The sequence below is a fragment of the Lemur catta genome, chromosome 11 (assembly GCF_020740605.2).
Source record: "Lemur catta isolate mLemCat1 chromosome 11, mLemCat1.pri, whole genome shotgun sequence".
Taxonomy (NCBI): domain Eukaryota; kingdom Metazoa; phylum Chordata; class Mammalia; order Primates; family Lemuridae; genus Lemur; species Lemur catta.
Window position 1 is genome coordinate 18247188 of NC_059138.1, and position 16914 is coordinate 18264101.

At 54.2% G+C, this 16914-nt stretch overlaps 1 protein-coding gene across 1 annotated transcript in view; it reads left to right on the forward strand.

The window, feature by feature from the left end:
- PLXNA4 (plexin A4) overlaps nt 1-6512 on the forward strand; it is a 345855-nt gene extending 339343 nt beyond the window's left edge. The window contains exons 30-31 of the mRNA XM_045564696.1: nt 3982-4132; nt 6269-6512. Coding sequence (XP_045420652.1) covers nt 3982-4132; nt 6269-6364 — 247 coding nt within the window. The 3' untranslated portion in view covers nt 6365-6512. The remainder of the gene's footprint in view (nt 1-3981; nt 4133-6268) is intronic.
- Nucleotides 6513-16914: the final 10402 nt, after the last annotated feature.

Sequence of the window (16914 nt, forward strand, 5' to 3'; positions counted from 1 at the left end):
GGCTGTGCAGTGTGCCCTGCACACATCTGGGGAAGGCCTTCTGCACCATCACAGCTACGAAACAGGGTTTACCCTGGGCCCTCTCTTCAGAGAGGGTGCAAAAGGAAAGAAAGCGAATTCAGGAAGACGCACTAACTCTGTCTGTAGAGAAGCATAGATGATTCTGTCAGTACCCGTGCTAGCTGGGGTCTCCTAGAATTCTTTATCTGCCCCTCCTTTCCACTATCTTCCCACCCATCCTCCCAGCCCATTCCTGCCTGCAGATACCTTGCAAAGCTAGTGGCTTGTGGCCCCACTGTGGACTCTCGGTCTTCACTGCTTCCATCCATGAATTTGTACTTTTGCTTGTGGCCAAATCTAGAGAAGGGGAGAAGAGTCTCTTGGTTTCCCATTAACAGTTAACTGCTACACTTATCTCACAGAGCAGAACTCAGTTGTGTTGTCACCATGAATTGGCGTGTCATGGTCAGTAGCAGTAAATTTGCATACTCAGTAATGATTTCCTCTGATTTTAACTAGGAAGAGCTTCAAGGTCATCCCTGTAGCAACGGTGGCCTCACTTGCTGCCAGTTGGCTTTTCCAGGGAGGACATGAGCGGAGTGACTTGCAGTGGCCACTGGGGCTTGGGCTGGGAATATGCCACACGTTTTAATGCCATCTACCACGTGTGCCATGGCATGAGAAAGATTAAGAATTTTAAACATTTAAATATGCTTCCTAAGGAAACTGTCCAAATATATAAAACTGTGACAGCTGCCCCTGGGAGCAATACTAGAGGTGAGGTGTAGACATTTCACTAACGTATTAATTAATCCATGCGTCAAACATTTATGGTCTCCATCATGGGTGTATGGGGCACTTGGGACATATGGGACTTGGTCCCTTCCCCACCACAGGTGCTCATCAAGCACCACGCGCTGCCGTGGTGGGGGCTCGAGGGGAAGGCTCTCATTCTGCTGGGCCTGGAGGGATCAGCCAGTGATTCACAGACTTTCGTGCAGGGCCTTGGAAGGCGAGTGTTGGGGACATTAGCACATCAGCTCGGAATATCTTGCACTTCGAGGTGTTTGGAGGGACGCCAACACTTTGTTCTTTACAATCGCTAGAGGGCCATACCCAAGGCAGAGATGAGAGGCTCCCCACGCCACTCGGGCCCAGGCTTTCTGCCTACATGTCCCCCTCCCACAGGAGTCCACAAACATGAGACACTGCAGACGGGCCCGCAGTGGAGGATCCAGCTGTCTGGGCCCTGCGCTCTATAGCAGCTCCCAGAGGCCCGATGTCAGGGCCCAGAGGTCCTGGCAGCCTACCCAGTGTGAGCAAACTCAGCAAGGAGAGCTGGGCACGGCCGGCGGGGGGGGGGGGGGGGGGCGGCGGGGGGGGGGAACCCAACCCCACCTCAGCCCTGGCCAGCTCGAGGGGACTCCTGGGGGACTTTGGGGGTACCAGTCCCTTCTGAATGTGGACTCATGTGTCCAGGAGAGGCACGTCACCGCTGCCTCTGGATGAGATCCGAACCCCTGCCCTCCCCACTCCACTCTCAACCCCCCTAGCCAACCTCTCTCTCTGTCTCTCTTTCTCACACACACACACATACTTTCTAAGTATTGTGTTTGGAGAAAAGGACTGGGCTTGTGCACCCTGCCACGAGGCAAGCCATTGCGAAGGGACAGAGCATGGGCATCCGTTGTTCCCAGGGGTGGGTCCCTTCACTGTGGTCCCTACCCTGGTTCCCCATACACCTTGGGGGCCCTAAAGGCAGCAGCAGGAGCCCTGGCACTGACGGCAAAAAGCCCAGCAGAACCATCTATCTATTGTGAAAGGCTGCACGGGCAGGCAACAGGAACCACGGGCGTCTTTGCTTCTGATGATAGCTGTGTCCTCTCAGTGGGAACCTGGATTTTCCATCCTGGTCAGAGGCTCTGATTGTCTACAGGTGACAGAGGAAGCTTCGGACCCAGCCGTGTTATCAAAGCTGCATGGCCAGCTGCTGGCCCTGAGACCAAAAGTGAGCGAGGTCATATGTTCATGTTTGTTGCCAACACGGTCTATCTGGGAGGAGAACCCTTCACTTGACAAACATACCTTGCTTGGCAGACGTGGGATCCCTGTGTGAACGATGGCACAGATCTCCTTGGGAGTGGCAAGGGTGAGAGCCACTGCAGCAGTCTCGGGTCTCCCACTATAAAATGGAACATAGGCATTTATGGCATTCCAGAAATAGTGGCGATGAATCGAGTCTCTCGCTGGAACTTTTGTACCTAGAATGCCACTGAATTGCTCAGAACTCTGTGCGTTGATGTACCTGAAGATGTGTTTTGGGGTGAATCACAGGCCTTGAAGAGAGAAGAGACACCAAAATGAAACGGGACAAGGAACGGAGGCCCCAAGGGCTCGGAAGATGAGGAAGGGGCAGAGGAGAGGGAGATGCTGTGGAGGACGGGAGTCCACGTCTGAGCCCCCGGCTGCTCTAAGAAAGGCCATGTCATTAGCTCTGTCCTTGTTGCTTGTCACAGCAGTGTGTCATGGGCTGAGACCTCCTGCCTGGCTAAAATGCTACCAGTTCAACAGAGCATTTGGCACGGTGCCCGGTGTGTGGCTGGGTTCCTGAGGGCCACCGGAGTCCCCTAGGACCAGCCCCTTCCCTCGCAGGAGACTCCAGGTTTCCTCGCCCTCCCTCTGCCTCCCTGTTTTCCAGACGGAATGGCAGGTCTGCAGTCCCAGCACAGCCATGGCCCAGAGCAGGCGGCCAGCCGACCCCTCGCCAGCCCAGCAAAGCTCTGGTGGCAAATTGAGCTGTCATTGTACTGCAGGCCCTTGAGCTGATGCCCAGGCAGCACGGGAGTGCCACCGCTACCAGCCTCTCACCCAACCCCTGGGCGCCAGTGGGGACAGGCAGAGGTCAGGGAAATAGCCTGGGACTGATGGCGTCCTGGTCAGAGCAGTGAGGGATGTGGCCGGGCAAACACAGGGTTGGGTGCAGGGAAGACTGTCCCAGAGCCTCCGGTTAAGCCCTGAGTGCTGAGGACTCCCAGGGCCCGTCACCAGCACAGCAGGAGAGTGAGTGCCTCTCCTTAAGCTGGGCGCCCGGGCGTCTCACTGGCCCCACCCTAGTCCCCGCCCTGGAGACTGTCCCCCACCCACCCTTCCTGATTCTGGGCTCCTGGAGGAGCTTTCCCCAGCATGGCAGCCATGGGGACGCCATGGCGGCTGGGCCGGGCTGCCGCAAGGGTTTGCCGGGGCCTCTCTGTCTTTGCCGTGACCTGTTCTCTGTCAGGTCTGCAAACCCGAAGGAGCACGGGAGAGGGTGAGAAGTGGCGTCTTTGGGGCACTGAGGCCTTTAGTTTCCTCATTAGGAAACTGCACAGCTCCCCTCTGGCGGGGCAGTTGGGCTTTTGTGCATAAAATGTCAAATTGCAGAAATTAAAAATGTAAATGCTGGCATCTAATTAACCAGTTGACAGCAGTGCACAGCTGCAAGTGACAGTGACGGATTGCCTTCTGCCAGTCTCTCTCCCCCAGCGGCCCCAGCTCCGCCCTGTCCCATTTAACCCCCAGAGAGCGGAGGACATCGGGGAAGAGCAACTGCTTGGAAGGGCCTGCGGGCCCTGCCGGAGGAGACTCCCTGTGTCTGTGCACAGGGAAGGGCGTTGGAGTCTGCACCACTCTGCGTGGCAGCTGGGAGCTAACCAGATGCATGAGGCAGGGCCCCTCTCACTCCTGGTTCCTGTCCCTGTCCCGTCCACCCTCTGACAATGTCTTGGCCACTTCCCAAACCCCTGCCCTCTGTGCCTCCTGCATCCAGAGCCACAGAGGGTTCCTCCTGGGCCGGACCCAGAAGCCCAGATCAGGGGGAGATCACCATGGTCCCCAGGTGGCCAAGTTGGGCCTGTGGCCCCAGACCCGGTGCTGGGAGTTTCCAGCTCTCCTCTCTGCTCCATGTGCATGACTCCAGCTTCTTCCTCCTCTATCCCTTGGCAGGTATTACTCAGACATCGGGAAGATGCCGGCCATCAGCGACCAGGACATGAACGCATACCTGGCCGAGCAGTCCCGGATGCACATGAACGAGTTCAACACCATGAGTGCACTCTCAGAGATCTTCTCCTACGTGGGCAAATACAGCGAGGAGGTGAGTGCCGCCCTGCCCGGGGCCTGTGGGGAAGGAAGGGGCAGAGATCAGAGACAACCCCGCATGGCTTCATGTACAAGAACAACCCCCTAGATAGCCCCCACCACACTGGGGAGACTCTGTACCACCAGGACTCGGGGGCTGTGCTGCAAAGACCCTGATGCTAGAAACTCTCCCGTCTGTAAATGCTGCATTTATCCCTGTTCTTCTCAGATGGAGAAATATCTGTTTCTTTTATTTTTTTCCTCTTTTTATTCTCATTTTCTCCCCCACTAGTCCTTCTTTTGTATGTCTTCCATTTCTCCCTCTGATCTAATTCTCTTTAAACAAGCACTCCCCACCCCCATGGGCAGGCTCTGTGGACGGTGTGGTGTGGCGTGACACAGGATAGAATGAAACAGACAGACTAGAACAGCGGTGAAACAATGGGACCGGCTGGCACAGAACGGAATGGGGTAGAGTGTTGTCAGCTGTTGTGTTCCCTAGCTGGAAAACCCCACCGGCGGTAACGGCCGCTTTACACTCTGCCTTCTTTCTGGCCAGTACAAAGAAATGGGAGTTTTCTTGGCTGTGGAAGGGTTTTTTTTTTTTTTTTTTTTTTTGGCTGTGCAGCTTAGACCAGTGGCTTCAGAATCCAGATTCCCTACATCTGAGCAGCAGCCAAGCCCCCTTCTCCACGTGGCAGTAGTAAGAAGAGCTGAGGCCAGTGCCCCGGGCTCTCTACTTCCTCTCAGCCTCGCCACTGGGAGGAGTCTGGGGACCCAGGGGAAAGAAGCAGCCCCAGAAGGCTGATTCTGTGACCCTCAAGTCAAGGGGAAGCCCTTGGGGGAGGGACCCCTGACGCGAGTCTGCAACCAGGACTGGTCCTGGGCAAGGTTTCCACCTGCCTACGGCAAGGCAAGATAGTAAGGATGGTGTAGACTGCAGCAGCCTCTTCTTGGAAGGGACTGTCCCTTAGTCCACAAAGGACCACACAAGTAGTACACTTGTCTGCTCTTGGTGTTAAGATGTCCTGTCTTTACGAAATGACGGTGCCCATTAATGATGGCTCTCGGCCGGCCCAGCTCGAAAGCTGGCCGACTCTATCCTGGTCTCCCCAGTTGAGAATACATTAACTGGGTCATGAGGCCAAAGCCCTGCGAGCCTCCCTCGAGCCTTCAGCTTTCTCTTAACGTCCTCTCCCTCTTCTCCCTTACCCCTGCCCTCTCAGACCCCAACACTGGTAGGTTCCACCCCATCCTGCTTGGCCAGTGGCTCTCAGGCACAGGCGTGGTGCTAAAGGTGCCCCTGGCTGTTGTCAGACTCCGTCCTCTCCACTGGAGGTGCACTAGTAGCTCCTCCGTTTACAGATGAGGAAACAGGATGCAGAGAAGTTACCTATTTTGCCCCAGATCACTCAGCTAGAAACGGGCAGAGTCTTTATTCAATCCCACTGGCTGAGTTTGAGTCGAATTCCGGCACATTTTCCATCATGGGCCACAGCTGCTGGCTGTCATTGTCCCCCACCAAGCATCTGACCTCAGAAAAGGCTTTGGTTGACATCATCCGTTAGGCGTTTATGACCAGTAAAGCTTACAAACCTTACTTTTCTAGGGATGTTTGTTTTTATAATAGGCAAAGTTAAGCCAAATGACTTTCTAAAATGTGGAATTTTAGGCCTCAGGGAGCTGATGGGGAAGGTTTTCTTTTTTTGGAAGGAGGAATGGGATGTCTTCATATCCACGACATCACATTCCCGCTAGTCGCCGCGCACCACACCTTTACATCAGGTATGGAACTCTCTGCTGTTGACCCTGCGGGTAACCGTAGCATTTTGGCACAGGCGTCTTCAACAAAGACACCGTCTTTTGCAGGCAACAGAATCCACACAGTCACTCAGACGTGCTGACGTGTGTGCCGGCATCCTGTGCTCATCGCTGTGTGGGTGCCCCACCCTGCACCCCAAGCCCAAGTGCCTCCCACACCTCCCCATCCGTGTTGCCCAGGCCACCGACTAACCCGGTGGTGTCATGTGTGCACATGCACACGCCCACGTCTTCCTAGACCTGGACCACATCCACGCTGTCTGCGTGCCCGCTAAGAACACAGACAGACCCCCACAAACTAGTAACCTCCCCGTTCTTGGCCCTTCAACAGATCCTTGGACCGCTGGACCACGACGACCAGTGTGGGAAGCAGAAACTGGCCTACAAACTAGAACAAGTCATAACCCTCATGAGCTTAGACAGCTGAGAACCGTCCTTCCAGGGCCACCCTGGAGGGGGGACACACCAAGCCGTGCCTCAGTCTAGATTATCATCTTTACCAAGTGCAAGTTCCGACTGGCATCAGCAGCATCCCCTGAGCAGCGCTGTCTCTTTCTCTCTCTCTGCCTCCTTGTTTCTCCGTCCTTCCTGGGTCCCTTCTCTTCTAGTTGCTCTGCCAACGCGACTGGACCAAGCCACTGGCTCCTGGTTAGTCCAGCGATGTCTGGGCCCACAGTGAGGGAGCTGGCCACAGGGTGTCAGAGGGGCTCTGCCCCAGAGTCTCCTGACCCGCACGTCAGCAGCAGGGCCCAAACATGACGGGGAGCCAGGGACAGAGGACGTTTCTGTGCTGCTACTTCACCCTCCACTTCAGGAGCCCCCGCTTTGGCTCGAACCTTGGCCCAGGGAAGAGGCAGGGAGCTCAGTATTATCTGCACTGGGGAAACACTGCCTGGCTCTCCCTCCCCACAATTCGCTCTCTGAGGGGTCGGTCAATGGTCTGGTCGCTTTGCAGCTGTGAGAAGAGAGGCCGCACCTCCTGCAGACGGCTGGAGCAGGGCACGTGTGAGGGGTCGGGAGGTGCCCCGAGAGCTGCCTCCCACCTGCCGAGTTGGCATCCAGAGGCCTCCTGCCCCACTCCAAGTGTCCAGGGGGAACTGCCTGCCCAGATGCCTCCCTCGCTTGTGGAAAGCCAAGCAGACGGAAGAATAGTACTTGCATTCCACCATGGACACGCTCCCAACCTTCTAATCTCACTCATAGCAGCAGAAATGTCACATGGAGGAGGGGGAGAAAAGGAAAGAGAGTTGCATCTACTCTGGAAGCAGAATTGTTGTGTTCCATTCACCCCCAAATTCAAATGGGTCCCAACCACAGTCATAAGTCTAGCTCATTGCCTGAGCCCCGAGTGCTGTCTAGAGAAAGCATCTATCTCCACCCTCCTTTGTCACCCTCATCAAGGGTCAGCGTGAAACGCAGGGTGCATCCAGGAGATTCTACCTCCAGCCGTCTCCATGGCTCCATCCCCACCATCCTTCCTGACAACTCCACAGTGGCTGGGCTGCAGCCCTGTGCCTGTTCCCCTGCAGGACCTGGTACCAATGCTCTGCAGATGACTTTGTCACTGGACTGTCCAGACCTCCTTGTGAACGAGTTCATCACCGTCTCTTTCATCATTCTCCTTCCTCATCCCTTCCGCGGCCATCCCTGAAAGAAACGCACTCGAGCACAGCCTCGCAGAGACAGACCAAAATGCCAGCCGACCTCAGCTGCCAGCCCGTCCTGTCTGGGGGGCCCTGAAGAGCTGATGGACCTGGCTGGATTGGGAGGAGGGACACATAATTGGCCTTGGCCCTGGCATCCATCTCTGCATCTGTCCTTCCATCTGTGGATGTACCGTGTTGGCCATGCTGGTGAATGTGTGCTCAGAAATGGATACTAGGTGAGCAGGGGCTGTGGGGAGAGAGTCTAATGGACGGTCATGGAAACCTGTCATCTTAGAGAGACCGTAGGTGCCACCTGGTCCTGTCTCCCGCCGTAAGCAGGAACTCTCCGGGCAGCTCTGCTCTGGAGCTGTCTGCCGCCATGGGAGACAAGAAGAAGCGTCCTCTAAGGTGAGGTGGAAGCCAAGGTTCCACACACAGTCTTGCCTTCACTTCCTGAGCAGCAGACATCGTTCCCTGTCATCTGCTCAGAACGAACCCCACTTGGGGGAGGAACCACACCATTTCCAGCAAAGTCCACGGATCCTGTGCTTTGAAGAACACTCGCCCCTTTGGATATGAATATGTGCACATGCGTGTGAGCACGTGTGCATGCATGTGTGTGCGCGTGTCTGCCCCAGGACTCGGTGGAGAGCGCAAAAAGACTTCTTGTCCTATGTAGGAGGATTTCGAAGTGTTTCTCTTCCCTCGCCCCTTGCTCATCTACTCATCCTGCAGCTTCAGGACATTTCAACACTTGCTCTCTATGCTGAGAGCTGGCGGCTGAAAGGAGAGGTCACCTATCCATAGGAAATCAGGGTGGTCACCTGCCAAGGCCTGACTGCAGTGACCCAGAGCGGGCTGTCACGTGGCATTGCAGAGGACAGACAGCAGAAAAGACACAAGAAACCTAACGAACAGGAAGAAGAGAATGGGGAAAAGATGCATTGGAAGGGGGGAAAACGTAACCAAAGGTTTTGGCAAATGTAGTACCAGGTGGAGAAGCATGGATTTTTCTACGCTTGATCATTTTGTTTCCTCCCAATGAGTCACAGGACCTTGCAGACCAGAAAGGGTGCATGTGGGAGTCAGGCTGAGGGGGCACCTTGGCCACCCAGGTATTTTTGCACATGTGAAGGGTTGGGGAGGAGAGGGACATGAACATATTTAACACAGATTTGCTGGATGGACGCTGTGTGTGTGAGTGTATGTATGAGTGAGTGTGTTTTGATTTATTTTTTAAGTTTTGCACAGTTAGAAAAAATGAACAAGCAGAAAAAAAAAAAAGACTGTTACCACGGTTCTGCTGAAGCTTTTATTTTTTACCAGATGATGATTATTGTTATTGTTACTTTGGCGGTACAGGACTTTTTTTTCCCCCATGTTTTTGTTATAAGAAAAATTTCAAACACCTCAGAGGAACATACAAATGTCAGGAAGAAAGAGGAGACAAGGACAGACCAGTTCCTGGCTTTCCTCATTTCTCCTGGGGAGGGGGCTGGGGTGGGTTGTCTCTGGTGCTTTGCCCGCAGTCCCTGTGGCCTGCTTGGGGACTGAGAAATCAGAGCAAGTCACCCAGAGCCATAGCCCATCTTGCTCATAAAAATTCTCTTTCTTTTTCCTGTTTGTTTTCCATTTTTCTGTTTGGATTCTTGGTGCATGTGTGAAATGTTTAAAAGCGAAGACAGGCAATGTTGTCAAGAATCTGTCCTGTCCCCCTCCTCCAAATCTTGTTCCCAAACTCCCCTGCGGGTCCTCTGTCTCCCCTCCTGAGAGCTGCCCAGGTGGCTGGCAGGCTCCCAGGGAGAAGGGGATCGGGCAAACTCGGTCCTGAGGGTGGGAGGCCTCCTCACACCTCCCTCTGTGTCGAAGTCGTTTGCAGTGTCATAATCCTGTTGAAGGTGAAGCTTCGTCTCCCTTGAGTCCTGGGCAGAGGCCAGGGGAGGAAGGCGGTCTCCCTCAGCACCCCTAGCCCACCCCTTGCTCGCCCCTTCCCAGCTCAGAATGGTACCAGATCCCGGAGCAGACGGCGGGTGTTGGAGGGAGAAGGGCCGCAGGCTGGTAGCAGTGGGGAGGAAGGAGCTATCGGGGTCCTGGACTTAAACGAATGGGTAGAGGAAGCCGAGGCAGAGAGCTGCGAGCTGGTGGTTTCTCCCAGGACACAGACTCCCCAGGCAGGAGCTCTGCCGGGTTCTTTGTTCATCCCTGTAAGGAGAGACCCTGACATTTCTTGGTAACTGCAATTAGTGCCACTAAGTGAAGTTGACCACTGTGTCAGTTACTTCCTCAGGAAAATATTTTCTTGCCTTCTTCTTTCAATGTGGTTGTAAATTTGAGGACAGAAGATAAACTGAGTGTCTCGCAGGCCAAGGTACGTTACAACCCCAGCGTGACACCCACACCCAGAGCCAGCCCCCAGAGCCTCCCTCCCGTGAGCCCGAGGGCCGGGGAACGAGCTCAGGGAAGCTTGCATGGGGCTATGCCCAAAAGAGAAGTCGTGTTCAATAAATTCCAAAGTTTGAGGCAGATTGTCAAGAATTGTTCCCAGGGAGAAGCAGGAGTTGCCGCCAGGTAAGGTCTCTGGCTTTGTCCCCTTGGCCCAGCTCCCGCTCCTAGCCCAGGTTAATGTTGATGTGCTGTCCGAGCACCTGCCCCCGGCTTTCCTGTCCCTGAGGTCCCTGGTGCCATGTCCCCCGTTGCATGTCTGCTTCCCACTGTGCTCCTTCCCCTGCGGTGAGCATCCTCCTCCTCGTCCCTCCTGCACGTGTAGTCTCCTTCCCAAGGCCCTGTGTCCGCCTGAGGCTAGGAGCTGCTCAGCCCTCTCTGCAGACAGGTTGGCCGCCACAGTCCCGCCTGTCCTGCCCCCCCAAAGCTGCCTCCTTCGTCCAGCCCAGGCCTTATGAGTCCCCCAGCAGAGGAGCCACGAGCAATGACTTCTGGATGACCTCCCCTGCAGGAGGTAAGCCTCCGCCCCCGTGTGCAGACCTCTGAGTGATCTGTGATTGGAACAGGTCTCAGTACCGCTTGCTTTGACCGCAAAGGGAAGCTCCCCTTCCAGCCCCCTCTTTCCCAGGACTAGGGCGCTTGCTCTGACGTCACAGTAGACCAAGTGAAGGGCCAGTAGTAGCCGTCATCGAGAACAAACGCCCCCGCCTCACAGCCGGCCAAGAAGGGCAGGAAAGACAGACGTAGTGACGTGCTCTGCAGGCAGAAGGCCCAGAGACCCCTCCCCTGGCCCCTTCCAGGAACAGGGAGCCCCAGCGGGCAGTCCCAGCCGGCTCCTAAAGGCCTCTGTGAGGCAGTTCTGTGAAGGAGTCCTCCAGACATCCCCTGCCCCAGGGGAGACCCCACCCTAGGCAGCTCACTGCCCTGGCCCCCACCCCACCATCCGTCCTGCTCCCCTCAGTTTCCCTGTCAGCTTTCTGGACAGGCCTCCCTGACCCCTCAGCCCCTCCCTTTTAAAAAAAACTATGGGCTGTTTGTTTAGGGTTTTGTAGCAAGAAGGGAGCCCAGGTGTGGCTGTAACGCAGGATTGCTCGGGAGAGGGGTGCACGACTCTTTATCTGTGGCTTCCAGGCAGATGAGGATAGCCTCAGGGGCCAGGCAGAGCCCCCTCCACCCCCCACGCACATTGTCGAGGAAATGGGCTGGGAAAGTCCCCGGGGGTGGACTTGCCCTGTGAGGGGAGGCGTCCTCCCTGGCTCCTGATGTTCTCGGAGCGTCCCCTGCACTTCCGATGGACGGAGCCCTGGACGCTACCCCTCCTCCCACCTCTGCCACCTCAGCCCGCAGGCGTTCTGCACGTAGCAAACGAGAGCCTTATTTTACAAAGTGGGAAACTGAGGACCGGCACAGGTGACATTGAAGAGGCAGCTCCTGAAAGAGGCTGGGACACTCTTCGAGCCTCTTCTCCTCATGGTGCTCTAGGGTGGCAAGCGCTCGACTGGAGAACGACTCTGTAGCAGTTTGGAAAATAACCCGCTGCAGTGGCCGTTTCAGACATTCAAGAGAGAGGTTGTGGGTTGTTTGTTTTTTTTTTTAACTATAAATTTTTGCTCCCCCATAAAATTATTTTTTTATTAGGGGGAGTATCCAAGTTTAAAAAATATATAGGATTTTTAAGTTATAAAGGTAATACATACTCATTAGAGTCCCATTTAAATTCTTTCAGTAGACTGGCGACTACCAGAAAGTGAAGCATAGCTAAACAAAGCAAAACAAAATCCCTAATGAACAAGGGCTTTCTGTTTGTGTTGGCAGAGAGAGTGAGGTGGTCCAGGTGGGCTGGCTGTCCTTGGCGGGGAAGCCTCACCCCTGTGATCTCTGCCCAGTCTTGGCTCTCCCGGCTGCCCTGGGGTTCCTGAATCTATGCCGTGTTCCTACCAGCTTTCCCCAAACTGTAGGGAGGCCCTGGTAGGGACTGGACATGGGGGCACCTGAGTGTCCCCTCCCCCGAGAATGCAAAAGCAAGTAGACTCAGTCTATGCTGCTCATCTTCCCCTGGCTCCTCTGTCAGGAATTCAGACTTCTTTCTGTTAGTATCACTGATCTTTCGGCTCAAGCACACTTTGGAAGGGCTCCCTTACGAGAGTAGAATTCAAAACAGAGCATACAGTTAAAGAACAGCCCAAAGGACACTTAAAAGCAGAGACCACCTTGCCAAACAGGACTCCTGAGTGCTCACACGTGCAGGTCTGCAGCAGCCCCGGCACGTGCGGAGACGGGACACACACGCGTGCTCGTCCGTCCCCCTCCCCTCTCCCTCCCCGACGTTCTTGTCATGTCAGCTTGTTGGCTTGTTAAACCTTCCGTTCTATACAATGAAAAGCTAGTTTACCTCAAAGACTCTTGTTTCCATTTGGAAACCCATGACGTTGTGTTTTAGAGCGGACGACCCTCCCCTCCGCCACTCCCTGCCTGAGCCTGCCATCCTTGAGACTCGAGGCCTTTGCTCAGTGGTGTGTTGGCTGCTCTGAGCGAGGTCTCCAGGCCTGGAGAGGGAGGGAAGGATTGGATGCGGCTGCCCTCCTCCCCACTTTAGCGTGTAGGGACCAGCCTATCTCTTTCAGCAGGGTCCTGCCAAGTTACCATAGCAACCAGCAACTCCAGGGTACCACACAGACAATGGCTCGGCGAGCTGAAGTTGGGGGGGTGGGGGGGAAGCAGGGGTTCTGTTCTGGCCTGGCCCGATGACCCAGAGTTTAGCCTCAAATGCTAGAGAGGAGAAGCAGGAATGGATGGAGGGGTGGTTTAAGGAACCAGCAGGGGTCCCAGTCTCAGAGAGAGGCCACTGGAGGACGTAGGGCAGGTCATCTCTGCTCCAGGCCCCCCCTTCCAGCCCCATTCCCCTCTGTTTCAAAGTAAAGCCCCCACCTCGAACACCGACCCTTTGTTAGAACAAAGCAAAACCTATCTTTAGACAACAGTGTTACAATGAGCCTCAAATACAGGTGGATGAGATCGCTAAGAAGAGGGTCTTCTGGTTTTGATTTTTAAAGAAGAGTATCCTAGTAAGATTTAAAAAAAGATTAAAAAAAAAGTTTTTAAAAAAGAAACCTATGCTATTTCAATTGGAGCCCAGCTGTAACTTGGTAAAGGCAAGCTTCTGTACCTTTGTTATAATTAATTGTATACCTGTGTATGTAAATATAAGGCATTCCTATTTTGCAGTTCAGAACAAAAAAAAAAACTTATTTGTAATATAGAATAAAGTTTATTAAAAAATAATAAAAATGCAGTTTGGGATTTGGGGTCTTTCTTTATGTCACTGGCTGGGGGCCGTGGGGAGGCTGACCATGAGTCGGTGACAGCCTCCACTGTGCAGAGATGTGGCACCTTCTCCCGCCAGCTACGTAATGTCTAAACTCAACCACCAGACACACGTCCTTTTACTTAAGGCCACCTCCCCTGTCCCCTGCTGTCCCCAACCCCCTCCCCGAGGGCCCCTCTAGGAGCATGCGTGGAGAGTGTTCAGCAGGGATGGACCTCTGGGAGCCACCGGGAAAAAGGCAGGAAGTGACTGCATGAGTGTCCACAGGGGCCCCAGCCTGGCCTTGTCCTCAGCATGTCCCACCCACAGACAAGATCCTTCTGAAGTCTGCAGGGCTGCTGGGCAGGGAGCCCTGCTCCACAGTGAGACAGAGCAGTGGCCTCTATGTGAGGAGGGAGCACCTTAGGGGCAACCATGGGGACAGACCTGGGCACTTGAGAGGGGAAACCGGGCTTCGTGGCCTCAAGACCTAGCACGACCACGGGACTGAAATCGACCAGAGTGGTCTGTATTATTTTCTCAGTAGATCAGACTCACGAGGAAAGCGTAGTCCACAAACCAGGAGGAGACGCTCTTCCCTTCTCCCAAACAAAGACGCAGGCTGGGTGGGTACCGTGATCTCACCCTGAAGGTTCACATTAAGATTCCACACACGACCAGGTTCCTGCCAGGTTGTCAGACTCCTTGTCTGTGTGATACCTTACCAGACCGACCACCATGACCTTGAGCAGACCTCTTCTCTGTGCTTTTGTTTCCTTATCCATAAAACGAAGATAGTTCTAACTGCACTACAAAGCCCAGAAGGTTGAGGCAGGCCGGTTTAGACAACTACAGTGAAAAAGACCTGGTGCGCTATGAAGCATTGTAAATATACGCAGTGTTGTTAGTCATGAAGCCGATACTGCACACACAAGAGTGGATTGGTCCTGCAGCCTCAACAGCAAACTTAGCTTAGCACGGTGTCCTGCACAGAGAGTGCTCAGTTAACCAGGAATGGAGGGAGATGGGGGACAGTGAAACCAGGTGGAAGCAATCAGCTGCAAAGCTGGCCACTGGGTTATCTCTACACTGTGACTATTCTGCCCTCCATTACATTCCAAATTAGGCCACATACTCCGGCATGACTATTTTATCTTTAGAAAACTAACTCCTCAAGGTGCAGCTAGTAGCTATCATTCTCAGGTAAAGAGAGTAGCAGCTGTAGTCGAAACCTCTCCCTGCATTAGCACAGCTGCTCCGAGCCTAGCAGAGTACATGGGGGCAGGGGCAGGTCGCTTCGGCACCAACACTGTCTCTAAACCTGCCGCACTTTTGTCTTAACAAAACTCCCACCTTGAACATGAGCCAGAGGCGCAAGGTGCTGAGGATGATACACTAAAGCTGGAGGCACATGAATGAGGTTGGACAGGGGTGTCTGGTAGGTTGTATCGTGGTTCAACAACATCTATGTCCTCCCTGAAGGAGCAGTGTAATTTCTCACGCTAATACAGTTCAGCTGGCCCAGCAACTCGCTTTGGGCCAATGAAAGATGAGCACTAGTGATGTGGTCACCTGCAATGCTTCAGAGAGCAGCTGCTCCATCAGCCTGGACCTCAGAGTGGGGACAATGAAGACACAGAGCAGAGCCACCGATGACCCTATGGGTATCTGGTATGAGTAAAAAAACAAACCTTGGCTGTTTAAGCTCATGAGGTGTGCAGGCTGTTTGCTACTGCAGCATAACTGAGACCAGCCTGACTGCTACAGGGTACAAGAGCTTCAGCCCGGCCAATAGGTAGCCCCTCGGTTGATAACTGATGGGGTGAAATCTCATCTTTCACCTACAGAGAACTATTCATTTGACCAAAGTCTTTTTAAAAATGAGATTACTGATGATTTCCAGTCCATGTGACTCATTCTGTGGAAGCCCCTAATTATCCTGAGCCAGGTTCGGGACAGACTAGGGAAGAAGGGGAGACTAACAAGAAGGAGAGGGGGGAAAAATGAAAGAAGGAGCAAACCTACTGAAAACAGGGAAGGAGAAAGTGGAGGGATAAAGGGGTTGGGGGGAGGGAGACGGGGGTGGGATGTAAGAGGATGAGGACAACCTGCCTTCTGCCAGCGCTGTGCACCGTGTTCTGCCTGGTTCCCGGGCTCCTGCTGTGGCAAAGCACTTTTGGCCCCAGGTAAAAGTCACGGCACCAACACCCCACAGCACCCTGGAGAAACTATTCATCCTCTAGGGATGGATCAAGCAAAGGCGGTTTTCAATACCCATCTGTGGTTTCTATATGCCTTGATTTCCATCACTGATGGATTTGCAGGAAGGCAGAGAGCGCGTCCTCAGTGAGAGCTCAGACCACGTTCTCAGCACAGGTCCTCGCTCGAGATGCGGCCGCCTTTGGGGGCCACAAGCAACAGTGTCTTGTGATGCCCAGAAAAACGCTGGCTGATGCCAATAAATGTTTGATGATCCTTCTAGGAAAGGAAGAAATCATGTCCCTCCGTACACACACGCGCACGCACACACACACACACACACACACAGAAGGGGGCCCTTCCTACCCCTGTACAGCGTCAGAGTCCACACCTGGAACCCCACCTGCCGAGTTCCCTGATCATTCCCGTCTAAGCCCCTCCAAACCCTGGGGCTGCAGAGACAGGCCCTGGGCGGAAAGGAAGCAGGGGCCGGGGAGGAGCAGCTGGCAGTGCCATGTGCTCACCCCGTTCGTGAGGAGCACGAACCCCACCACAAGAAACACTGTATCCTCAGCTGAAAGCCCTTGGCGGTGCCTGAGCTGCCCACTGCGCATCGCCCTGTTCACGCCTCTTCCACTCTGGTTCACCTCCTGCTCTCTGAGTCCCCACGGGCCCAGGCCGGAGATGCCACCGACTCAGAGTCGTATGAGCCAGCCACCTGCATGGACAGCTAGGACTTGCAATCAATTCCGGTCCCCCTGTTGTACCCTGGACACACTGTCGACATAGAGTGACGGCGAAGACCGCGGCCTGGTTCCAACCCTGCCCTTACGTAGAGTCAGTTCCTAACCCTCTCTCACTCTCGGCTTTCTCGTCTGTGAAGATGAGGGTGACAATGCCATTCTCACAGGGCTGTCGTGAGGGTCGAGCGCCAGGAGGATTACAGAGCACCCAGAACAGGCCCTGACAGCCTGTAAGTTCGCAGTGGATGGCAGCGTTTGCTGTTACGCAACAGGCCCCTCCAAGAAAAACCTCACATATTATCTCTCTAGCCCTCGCTCATGGGACAGGGCCCAGCATATAACAGTTGCCACACAAGTGCTTTTTAAATGAATGAGTAATGTAAAGTGGGCGCAAGGTTGTCTCAACTCCCCAAATCGTGAAATGCAAGTGTAGACAGAACATAGCTGCCTGAGAAAGCACAGAAATGGATAACTAAAAAGTATAAGTGCTGAGTTTCCCCCCAAAAAGAGCCTGAGACGATGGCTGTGAGCAGGTGGTTGATTTGGGGAAGTGGTCTCAAGGGTCAGGTGTGAGAGTAGGGGAGTGAGGACAAGCCAATTCAAGGGGGTGTTTTCAAGCTGACCCTCACTGTGGGCAGCTGGG